The sequence below is a fragment of the Salvelinus sp. IW2-2015 genome, unplaced genomic scaffold, assembly GCF_002910315.2.
Source record: "Salvelinus sp. IW2-2015 unplaced genomic scaffold, ASM291031v2 Un_scaffold560, whole genome shotgun sequence".
Lineage (NCBI taxonomy): Eukaryota > Metazoa > Chordata > Actinopteri > Salmoniformes > Salmonidae > Salvelinus > Salvelinus sp. IW2-2015.
This window is the reverse complement of record NW_019942573.1, coordinates 70,110-82,311: the sequence shown is the minus strand read 5'-3', so window position 1 is coordinate 82,311 and position 12,202 is coordinate 70,110. Positions and strand designations below refer to the sequence as shown.

The 12,202-nt window shown below is 45.1% G+C and overlaps 1 protein-coding gene across 1 annotated transcript in view; it reads right to left on the bottom strand.

Annotated features, from left to right (window-relative positions):
- Nucleotides 1-7,075, bottom strand: part of tmem214 (transmembrane protein 214) — a 39,518-nt gene extending 32,443 nt beyond the window's left edge. Inside the window, 2 exon segments of the mRNA XM_070438183.1 lie at nucleotides 150-340; nucleotides 6,781-7,075. Of these exon segments, the coding sequence (XP_070294284.1) occupies nucleotides 150-340; nucleotides 6,781-6,934 (345 nt within the window). The 5' untranslated portion in view covers nucleotides 6,935-7,075.
- Between the last annotated feature and the right edge of the window lie 5,127 nt (nucleotides 7,076-12,202).

Sequence of the window (12,202 nt, the reverse complement as noted above, 5' to 3'; positions counted from 1 at the left end):
TTGTGATGTTGAGCAAAACAGTGAGATTATTTCATGTGACTTTCGCCCCTACACTAGTCTAATACAGTCACTCCTACGTGTGTGTACCTTGTGTTGCGGACATGTGTGTAAGTTGCTGGTGTGTGTGTGTGTGTGTGTGTGTGGCTTACAGCTTTGAATGCATCCTCCAGGTTCTTGTGTGCGTTGTGTGTCTGTGTAGAGGCAGGGGGAAGCTTGGCCTTCTGTTTGCCCGCTGAAGGCTTCTTGTTGCTGGGCTCGGCTGGAGGAACCTGCTCCTTGTTATGCTTCTTCCCCATCTTCTCAAAAGCCTCAAACAATGTCCCCGATGTCACCAGGGGAGCTGCAACAACAGGTCAGAGACAGACAGAAATGGGGAGAAGAGAGAAAGACGGAGAGAAGGTTTATAGCTCAGACCTCCAGCGCTGTGTTGCAAAATGAGGCAGAGACTCCTTCAGGCTGTCTCTATCTGCCTCCAGTCAGTCAGTGTAAAGCTTAGTTTGACCATGATTAGTGTTTTCAAGATACAAGGCAGAGCTCTACAGTGCGTCTGCCTAATCACTTAAAGAACAACGAATCCCATATCTCCCACCCTTCAAAGAAACAGTGTCTGGGGAGCTGTGCTGAAAGATGCATAGAAGTTGGTCTAATTTAACAGAAAGTCTCCTAAAAGTGAGACTGTCCTTAGGTTCCTTGGCTATTTACATTATATTCACACGCTGAACATTGTCTCACCTAAATGAGACAAATATTTAAGGGTACATTGTAATTGATTGAGAACGGAACACAAATGTTGTTTACTCAAACTTCGCCGTTTCTTTCCCAAAACTGTTAAAATAATTTCTGAGTATAACAGAACTGATATGGCAGGCAAAAACCTGAGGAAAATCCATACAGGAAGTACTATTATTTTGAAAGGCTGTTTTTCCATTGAAAGCCTATCCACCATACAAAGACTTCGGACCCAGTTCACGATCTCTATGGCTTCTTCTACATGTGGCCAGTCTTTAGGCATTGTTTCAGGCTTTCACTCTGAAAAATGAGGGATATACAGCACTTTCAATGAGTGGACAGTGGAAATGTCCAGATATGAGTCCAGTGCATGATCGGGAGCACACCTTTCTTGTTTCTCCTTTTCTATAGACGAAGCTTTTGTCCAGTTGAAATATTATTGATTATTTATGACAAAAACAACCTGAGGGTTGATTTTAAACATCGTTTGACATGTTTCTACAAACTTCCATTGTACTTTTTGACTTTGTCTGGATGTTGAGAGCGCGCTTTGTGCCTTTGGATTACTGAACTAAACGCACCAACAAAAAGGAGGTATTTGGACATAAATGATGGACTTTATCGAACTGGGACTCCTGGGAGTGCATTCTGATGAAGATCAAAGGTAAGTGAATATTTATAATGCTTTTTCTGACTTCTGTTGACTCCACAACATGGCGGGTATCTGTATGGCTTGTTTTTGTGTCTGAGCGCCTTAGTCAGATTATTGCATGGTGTGCTTTCTCCGTAAAGTTTTTTTGAAATCTGACACAGCGGTTGCATTAAGGAGAAGTGGTTCTATAATTCCATGTATAACACTTGTATTTTCATCAACATTTATTTTTTTGAGTATTTCTGTAAATTGATGTGGCTCTCTGCAAAATCACAGGATGTTTTGGAAGCAAAAAAATCACAATTCCAGCTGGTCAGAAGTTTACATACACTAAGTTGACTGTGCCTTTAAACAGCTTGGAAAAATCCAGAAAATTATGTTATGGCTTTAGAAGCTTCTGATAGGCTAATTGACATCATTTCAGTCAATTGGAGGTGTACCTGTGGATGTACTTAAAGGCCTACCTTCAACCTCAGTGCCTCTTTGCTTGACATCATGGGAAAATCTAAAGAAATCTGCCAAAATCTCAGAAAATAAAAAAATGTAGACCACAAGTCTGGTTCATCCTTGGGAGCAATTTCCAAATGCCTGAAGGTACCACGTTCATCTGTACAAACAATGGTACGCAAGTATAAACACCATGGGACCACGCAGCCATCATACCGCTCAGGAAGGAGACACATTCTGTCTCCTAGAGATTAACATACTTTGGTGCGAAAAGTGCAAATCAATCCCAGAACTACAGCAAAGGACCTTGTGAAGATGCTGGAGGAAACAGGTACACAAGTATCTATAGCCACAGTAAAACGAGTCCTATATCGACATAACCTGAAAGGCTGCTCAGCAAGGAAGAAGCCACTGTTCCAAAACCACCATAAAAAAAACAGACAACGGTTTGCAACTGCACATGGGGACAAAGATCGTACTTTTTGGAGAAATGTTCTCTGGTCTGATTAAACAAAAATAGAACTGCTCGGCCATAATGACCATCGTTATGTTTGGAGGAAAAAGGGGGAGGCTTGCAAGCCGAAGAACACCATCCCAACCGTGAAGCACAGGGGTGGCAGCATCATGTTGTGGGTGTGCCTTGTTGCAGGAAGGACTGGTGCACTTCACAAAATAGATAGCTTCATGAGGATGGAAAATTCACTACCACCAATCAGCTTCACTACCACCAATCAGCAAGTAAGCACTTCGTTGGACGATGTATACCATGCGTATCCCATACATACATCTAATAAAACTTGAAACCCTCAGTTGTCTTACTTGACACTGGGGGAAAAAATAGTCCTAGAGCCCTGCCGCTAATATAAACTTTTCCATTATTACATTTTGGTATATTGTTCGAGGAAAAGTTACATGAATCACAATATTACTTTTGTCCATATCACCCAGCTCTAGCACCTACCCAAATAAGTATTTATCGCAATTTATCTTTAAACGCAAAACATGGGTCAACTTATCACGACATGGATGTGTTTATATCACCCAGCTCTTATCTTAATTATTTATACAGATTTTTACCTTGTCAGCTCAGGGATTCAATCTTGCAACCTTTCGGTTACTAGTCCAACGCTCTAACCACTAGGCTACCTGCCGCCCCAGCTATGCTACTAACATGTCGAAGGCTGCTTCCAACGTAAAAACCAACTAGTGCTGAGCGCCTAAACAAAATTAGTTATTTTTCAGTTTTTAAACAACTAATTGACAGACATTGGTTCAATTATTTGAATTCCATTTCTTTCATATTTTGGGGTGAGCTCAATGGCACATTGCACTGCAGTTTCTCTAGAGATAAATTCGATCATGCCCAAACTGTGTGACGTAGTAGGGAGTTTTAGTTTCCAACAGGCCAATGTTCTACATAGTTTAGTGCAGAAACCGTGATAATTAACTATAATGACTATAATCCATTGTGCAAAGTTGATGAAGACGAATGGTCTGAATGGACAACAGTAGTATTGAAAACTGGAACAAAAAGGAAATTGGAGTGGAGGATACATGTATGAATGATAATGAATCGCTTCTTGTTGTGATGCGTTTGTTGTTAGGATGCATATGTAGGAGACATGTTTGAGGTGTAGAAAATGGTGAAGGATGTACTGGGTGAAGTGGAGTCTGTCAGAGTGACCAGGTGGGGTCTTATTACATTGTATTTCTGAAGAACAGAGGAAGATTGCAGTGAGCTTCAAAAGAATCCGGACAACAGAAGTTGTGTGTTTTGAGCATCGTTGTCGAGCACCCGACTCAAAGGAGTCATCTCAGGGGCGACGACGGATGTTCAGGTTGAATCCCGGTGTAGTGGTGCCCGGTGTAGTGGTCCCGGCGGGTCTGACCTGCCCGGCGTCTGACCTGCCCGGCGTCTGACCGCCCCCCTGCCGGCGTCTGACCTGCCCGGCGTCTGACCTGCCCGGCGTCTGGAGGAAAGAGAGTGTTGGTCCGGTTGGTTTTTTGCTAAGAGCAAATACCTTCACATGTGAAGCTTGGTTATGAAGATACGCTGTAAGAGCTTTTCCTTCCAAACCACTGCAGGGTGAGAACTGTAAAGGATCTAGCCATGTTTCATGTGTGTAGAAGGACGACGGTGTTATTGAAGAACGGTGTGTAGAAGGACGACGGTGTTTGAAGAACGGTGTGTAGAAGGACGACGGTGTTTATTGAAGAACGGTGTGTAGAAGGACGACGGTGTTTATTGAAGAACGTGTGTAGAAGGACGACGGTGTTTATTGAAGAACGGTGTGTGTAGAAGGACGAGGTGTTTATTGAAGAACGGTGTGTAGAAGGACGACGGTGTTTATTGAAGAACGGTGGTAGAAGGACGACTGTTTATTTGAAGAACGTGTGTAGAAGGACGACGGTGTTTATTGAAGAACGGTGAGAAGGACGACGGTTTTTATTGAAGAACGGTGTTGTAGAAGGACGACGGTGTTTATTGAAGAACGGTGTGTAGAAAGGACGACGGTGTTTATTGAAGAACGGTAGTGTGTTGTAGAAGACGACGCGTTGTTTATTGAAGAACGGGGTGTGTAGAAGGACGACGGTTTTTAATTGAAGAACGGTGTGTAGAAGGACGACGGTTGTGTTTATGAAGAATGGTGAGTAGAAGGACGACGGTGTTTATTTGAAGAACGGTGGTGAGGAGAAGGGCGGAACGGTGTTTATTGAAGAACGGTGTGTAGAAGGACGACGGTGTTTATTAAAGAACGGTGAGGAGAAGGACGACGGTGTTTATTGAAGAACGGTGAGGAGAAGGACGACGGTGTTTATTGAAGAACGGTGAGTAGAAGGACGACGTTGTAATTGAGGTGGGGATCATGATCTGAGTTCCTGCAGTGCCCTGTAAGGGTGAAGGAGATTGAGGTTTGGGATCATGATCTGAGTTCCTGGAGTGCCCTGTAAGGGTGAAGGAGATTGAGGTGGCAAAAGTTAAAGCCGTCAATCGAATCTCCTATGCAGAGACGATTAAAAGAATTGGGAAAACAAGTGACGCTAGTGAAGATATGGTAGTGGACGTTTGCTGCCAGTCAAAAGAAAAAAACGAGGATTTTGTGGCGTTCATTGCCACAGTTATAAACGGTCCAAAAAATATATAATAAACTGGACATTACTGTGGCTGCAGCAGAAAAGCTTTTGGGACTTAATGATTTTACATCTGAAGACTTGCAAGTGGTACTGGCGCCAGAAGACCAGCTCTCCCAGGTTCCCCTTGAGCCTCTGTAAGGATCAGATGAGTTTTATTTTTTAACGGAAAAGTTGTTCGATTTTGTTTTTGGGGGGGTATTTTGTCACATTTTTGGGGAATTCTGTTTCCATCCCGCACAGTGGGTGGCGGATCGATCGCCAATATACCACAGAAGACCACAACGCTCAGTCTGAACATTCACACACATTTGTGGTTTTGGAATAATAAAGACCGTATCCTTCATATCAGCTAGAAGGGGGAAAAAAATCGAACAAAAAAAGGTTAAATTGATACACACCTTTATAGGGTTCCCACAAGGCCATATTACTGCGTTCGTTTACGAAAACAGACGGAAGACAGTGGACGACCTGTGCTATTTAGCCATCTGCGTTAACGAACACGTTTGTAAACCGAAGTTAGACGCGTGATTTGAAAGTAGAGGGATTTATGTTTCTTGAACCGTAAGTTACCGCTATTGAGAATCGATTCATGTTTAGATGTAGTATTTGGCTGTTATGGCTTACGGAGCCAATTCGTCCTTTAAAAACAGAACGTGTAGGTCCTTGTATTAATTAGTAACGTTAGGCTCCTTAAGTATAATATTGGGTTACCATAAACATTTAAACTTCAATGGGGTAGCAAAGTTCCAAGGACCACAGGTAGTATAGTTCCAAGGACCACAGGTAGTATAGTTCCAAGGACCCACAGGTAGTATAGTTCCAAGGACCACAGGTAGTATAGTTCCAAGGACCACGGGTAGTATAGTTCCAAGGACCACGGGTAGTATAGTTCCAAGGACCACGGGTAGTATAGTTCCAAGGACCACGGGTAGTATAGTTCCAAGGACCACAGGTAGTATAGTTCCAAGGACCACGGGTAGTGAAGTTCCAAGGACCACGGGTAGTGAAGTTCCAAGGACCACGGGTAGCGAAGTTCCAAGGACCACGGGTAGTATAGTAAGGATCACAAACAGTTATCCCTGCTCAGTGATGACGTTTCATTTGTTGAGACATTACTAGCAAACTAAGCTAGTGGTAACGTTAGCTGCTAGATTTCCCTTCCGACAATAACGTTAGCTAGCGACACCATGGGTCTGCGAAATCTATTTTATAGACAAGAACGGAGAACCTACCGTTCTTCATGATATTACCGTTGCTGTCTAGCAGCAGGCTAACTAACATAGCGGTTTACTAGCTAGCATAGCGGTTTACTAGCTACTATCATTCAAGGCTATATGGGGCCCGTAGAAGGCAGGCGAGAACGAGGCTACGCAGCCAACGCTGTTCAAGTTGACGGACTTTGCCAAAGCCAACAACCCTGCTAGCCAACTAGCCCGGCAGGCTTGAGGGGCTACCTGACAAACCAGTGGGCTTGAGGGGCTACCTGACAAACCAGTGGGCTTGAGGGGCTAACTGACAAACCAGTGGGCTGGCTAGCCAAGTCAACTTAACTAACTTCCTGTTTGGCTAATTAGCAAACTTACGTTAGCTAGTTTAAGCCATACGCTGATGCTAGCTAACTTGTGGTTTAGCGAACATCCGCTAGGTTAGCCAGCCAACGTGGCAGACAAAACTGGACCCAAAACCACACATTATTACATTAGCAGCACCTAGCTGCTAAGTTGTAACGTTAGCGACAGTTATAAGTGGTGGGTATGTCGGTAGCTAGTTGGCGGTGGCTAACGTAACCTATCTAGCAGCTAGCCATGTAAACTTACGAAGGTGGTCGATCCTCGTCATGTTGGATTCGCTCAGAGCTTTCCTTCCAGCTTTCTTCTCCCCGGGATTTTTCCCTCCGCTGCCGGCGGTGCCCGGTTTCTTGCTTTTTTTCACGACTTCCCACTTTCCAACCTGACTGTTATTTGACGCCATTATCTCGATCGTACAGCCCTGAGTGGAAGAAAGTCGTCTCGAACGGCTTGGTGCTGGCCGGTAAAGAGCGTGCTGCTGAGGAGTAGCTACTGATGTTCCCGGTGCCACGTCTCCTAGCCCGTATGACGTCACACGACCGATAGTTTTTGAAATCTCAGTACACAGTTAGTTCTCTTTATAATAAGAAAGAATAGCAGACTTTCCAATCAGTTGGAGAGATTGAATGGTATGCGTAACACAGCCTACGCCACATTTTCGGGACACTTTTAAAGTGTTTGATCCCACATGTTGCTTAGCACAGCCCCATTACAATGCAAATCAAATCAAATTGGTCGCGAACACATATTTAGCAGGTGCAGCGAAATGCTTATGTTTCTATGTCCAACAATGCAGTAATACCTAACAATACAACACAATACGCACACATCCAAAAAATAAAGGTAAAGGTATTAAGAAATATCAGAACGAGCAATGTCAGAATCCAGAATATAAATATATATAGTATGTATATTATGATGTGTATAGACAGTATTGCCAGTATATGAATAGAATAAGGTGTACAACAGTAGGTATATAGGATGAGCATTGACTAGAATACAGTATATACACTGAGTGTACAAAACATGAAGAACACCTGCTCTTTCCATGACAGACTGACCAGGTGAATCCAGGTGAAAGATATGATCCCTTGTTGATGTCACTTGTTAAAACCACTTCAATCAGTGTAGATGAAGGGGAGGAGACGGGTTGAAGAAGGATTTTTAAGTCTTGAGACATGGATTATGTATGTATGTCATTCAGAGGGTGAATGGGCAGGGCAAAAGCCTGAAGTAACACACTTAACCAGCATGGCTATCATTTGTCCAAACTATTGACTGGTAGTGTATATGTATATACTACTGTATACACTACTGTATATATATATATACACTACCGGTCAAAGGTTTGAGAACACCTACTCATTCAAGGGTTTTTATTTTTACTATTTTCTACATTGTAGAATAATAGTGAAGACATCAAAACTATGAAATAACACATATAGTGTGTAGTAACCCAAAAAGGGTTAAACAAATCCAAATATATTTTCTATTTGAGATTCTTCAAAGTAGCCACCCTTTGCCTTGACGACAGCTCTGCACACTCTTGGCATTCTCTCAACCAGCTTCACCAACAGTCTTGACAGGATGCTCTCAATGGTGCATCTCTAGAAGTTTGTGAGGGTATTAGGGGCCAAGCCAAATTTATTCAGCGTCCTGAGGTTGAAGAGACGCTGTTGGTCCTTCTTCATCACACTGTCTGTGTGGATGGACCAATTCAGGTTGTCAGTGATGTGCACACTGAGGAGCTTTTCACCTTCTCCAGTGCGGCACCATCGATGTGGATGGGGTGGTGCTCTCTCTGCTGTCTCCTGAAGTCCACGATCAGCTCCTTCATTTTGTTGTCGTTGAAGGAGAGGTTGTTTTCCTGGCACCACACTTCCACGGCCCTCACCTCCTCCCTGTAGGCTGTCTCGTCATTGCTGGTATTCAAGCCTACTACTGTTGTATCGTCTGCAAACTTGATGATTGAGTTGGAGACGTACGTGGCCACCCAGTCAGCCCAGGAGGGGACTGAGCACCCACCCTTGTGGGACCCCTGTGTTGAGGATCAGTGTAGTGGAGGTGTTGTTGTCTACCTTCATCACCTGGGGGCGGACCGTCAGGAAGTCCAGGACCCAGTTGCCAAGGTCGCGGTTCAGACCCAGGGCCCCGATCTTAGTGATGCGCTTGGAGGGCACTATGGTATTGAATGCTGAGCTGTAGTCGATGAACAGCATTCTTACATAGATATTCCTCTTGTCCAGGTGGGATAGGGCAGTGTGCAGTGTGATTACGTAATCCTTGGATCTGTTGGGGCGGTAAGCAAACTGAAGTGGGTCGAGGGTGTCAGGTAAGGTGGATGTGATATGATCCTTAACTAGCCTCTCTAAGCACTTCATGATGACAGAAGTGAGTGCTACGGGGCGATAGTCATTTAGTTCAGTTACCTTTGCTTTCTTGGAAACAGGAACAATGTGGTCATCTTGAAGCATGTGGGGACAGCAGACTGGGATAGGGAGAGATTGAATATGTTTGTACATACTCCAGCCAGCTGGTCTGCACATGCTCTGAGGACTTGGCTAGCGATGCCGTCTGGACAAGCAGCCTTCCGAGGGTTAACCTATTTAAACGTCTTGTTCCCTTCGGCCACAGAGAACAAGAGTTCGACCCATGTACACTGGTGGGGGGGGCACAGCGCTTTGAAACGCTGCTTCCTATTCATTTTCAATGGAAGGAAAGTGGTGAGAAGTGTAGGAGTACCAGGTAGTAATGAGGCAATATACAAGGGGCACAAGAACTGATTCAATGTGCAGGGGGTACCAGTACTGAGTCAATGTGCAGGGGTACCAGTACTGAGTCAATGTGCAGGGGTACCAGTACTGATTCAATGTGCAGGGGGTACCAGTACCGAGTCAATGTGCAGGGGTACCAGTACTGAGTCAATGTGCAAGCGGGTTATCAGTACTTGAGTCCAATTGCAGGGGGTACCAGTACTCGAGTCATGTGCAGGGGGTACCAGTACTGAGTAAATGTGCAGGGGTATCAGTACTGCGTCAATGTGCAGGGGGTACAGTACTCGAGTCAATGTGCAGAGGTACCAGTACTGAGTCAATGTGCAGGGGTACCAGGTAGTAATGAGATTATAGACAAGGAGTACCAGTACTGAGTCAATGTGCAGGGGTACCAGTACTGAGTCAATGTGCAGGGGTACCAGTACTGAGTAATGTGCAGGGGGTACCACATTTTACTTTTTACGTCATTTAGCAGACGCTCTTATCCAGAGCGACTTCAAATTGAGAAAGTTCATACATATTCATCCTGGTCCCCCGTGGGGAATAAACCACAACCCTGGCGTTGCAAGCGCCATGCTCTACCAACTGAGCCACACGGGCTCAGTACCAGTACTGAGTCAATGTGCAGGGGTACCAGTACTGGAGTCCAATGTGCAGAGTACCAGTACTGAGTCAATGTGCAGGGGTACAAGGTAGTAATCAGGGCTGTCCCCATGTGCAGTTGCAAACCGTAGTCTGGCTTTTTTATGGCGGTTTTGGAGCAGTGGCTTCTTCCTTGCTGAGCGACCTTTCAGGTTATGTCGATCCAGGACTCGTTTTTACTGTGGATATAGATACTTTTGTACCTGTTTCCTCCAGCATCTTCACAGGTCCTTTGCTGTTTGGGATTGATTTGCACTTTTCACACCAAAGTACGTTCATCTCTAGGAGACAGAACGCGTCTCCTTCCTGAGTGGTATGACGGCTGCGTGTCCCATGGTGTTTTATACTTGCGTACTATTGTTGTACAGATGAACGTGGTACCTTCAGACATTTGGAAATTGCTCCCAAGGATGACCAGACTTGTGGAGGTCTCCAATTTTTCTCTGAGGTCTTGGCTGATTTCTTTTGATTTTCCCATGATGTCAAGCAAAGAGGCACTGAGTTTGAAGGTGGCCTTGAAATACATCCACAGGTACACCTGTTGGAAAAAATGACTTGTGTCATGTACAAAGTATGTCCTAACCGACTTGCCAAAGCTATAGTTTGTTAACAAGAAATGTGTGGAGTGGTTGAAAAATGAGTTTTAATGACTCCAACTATGTGTATGTAAACTTCTGACTTCAACTGTAGGTATGGTTAAAAATGACTAGGCTATTTAAAAAATATATATATATTAACCTTTATTTAACTCGGCAAGTTAGTTAACAAATTTCTTATTTATAATGACGGCCTACCCCGCGGCAATCGGATAGATAATAAACAGAGTAAGCCAGCATATGTGAAGAGTGTGAAAAATGTGTCTTGTCAGTGTGTGGGTAGAGTCTAGTGAGTGTGTGGGTAGAGTCCAGTCTGTGTGGGTAGAGTCGTGTCAGTGTGTGGGTAGAGTCCTAGTGAGGTGTTTGGGTAGAGTCTAGTGAGTGTGTGGGTAGAGTCCGTGTCAGTGTGTGGGTAGAATCTAGAGTGAGTGTGTGGTAGAGTCTAGTGAGTGTCGTGGGTTAGAGTCCAGTGAGTGTGTTGGGTAGAGTCTAGTGAGTGTGTGGGTAGAGTCCAGTAGTGTGTGGGTAGGTCGTGTCAGTGTGTGGGTAGAGTCCTAGTGGTGAGTGTGTGGGTAGAGTCTAGTGAGTGTGGTGGGTAGATCTTAGTGAGTGTGTGGGTAGAGTCTAGTGAGTTGTGGTGGGTAGAGTCTAGTGAGTGTGTGGGTAGAGTCCAGTGAGTGTGGTGGGTAGAGTCCAGTGAGTGTGTGGGTAGAGTCCAGTGAGTGTGTGGGTAGAGTCTAGTGAGTGGTGGTGGGTAGAGTCGTGTCAGTGTGTGGGTAGAGTCGTGTAGTGGTGGTGGGTAGAGTCTAGTGAGTGTGTGGGTAGGTGTGGATGGTGGTAGAGTCTAGTGAGTGGTGTGGTAGAGTCCAGTGAGTGTGTGGGTAGAGTCTAGTGAGTGTGTGGGTAGAGTCGTGTCAGTGGTGTGGTAAGAGTCAGTGAGTGTGTGGGTAGAGTCTAGTGAGTGTGTGGGTAGAGTCCAGTGAGTGTGTGGGGTAGTCTAGTGAGTGTGTGGGTAGAGTCGTGTCAGTGTGTGGGTAAGAGTCTAGTGAGTGGTGTGGGTAGAGTCTAGTGAGTGTGTGGGTAGAGTCGTGTCAGTGTGTGGGTAGAGTCTTGTCAGTGTGTGGGTAGAGTCTAGTGAGTGTGTGGGTAGAGTCCAGTGAGTGGGGTGGGTAAGGTCTAGTGAGTGTGTGGGGTAAAGTCAGTCAGTGTGTGGGTAAGCAGTCGTGTCAGTGTGTGGGTAGAGTCTAGTGAGTGTGTGGGTAAGAGTCAGTGGAGTTGTGTGGGGGTAGAGTCTAGTGAATGTGTGGGTAGAGTGCGTGTCAGTGTGTGGGTAGAGTCTAGTGAGTGTGTGGGTAGAGTCCAGTGAGTGTGTGTGGGTAGAGTCTAGTGAGTGTGTGGGTAGAGTCGTTGTCAGTGTGTGGTAGGGTCTTGTCAGTGGGTGTGGGTAGAGTCTAGTGATGTGGTGGGTAGAGTCGTGTCAGTGTGTGGGTAGAGTCTTTGTCAGTGTGTGGGTAAGGTCTAGTGAGTGTGTGGGTAGAGTCTTTGGTCAGTGTGTGGGTAGAGCCGTAGTGAGGTGTGTGGGTAGAGTCGTGTCAGTGTGGTGGGCATGAGTCTAGTCAGTGTGTGGGTAGAGTCCCAGTGAGTGTGTGGGTAGTCCTT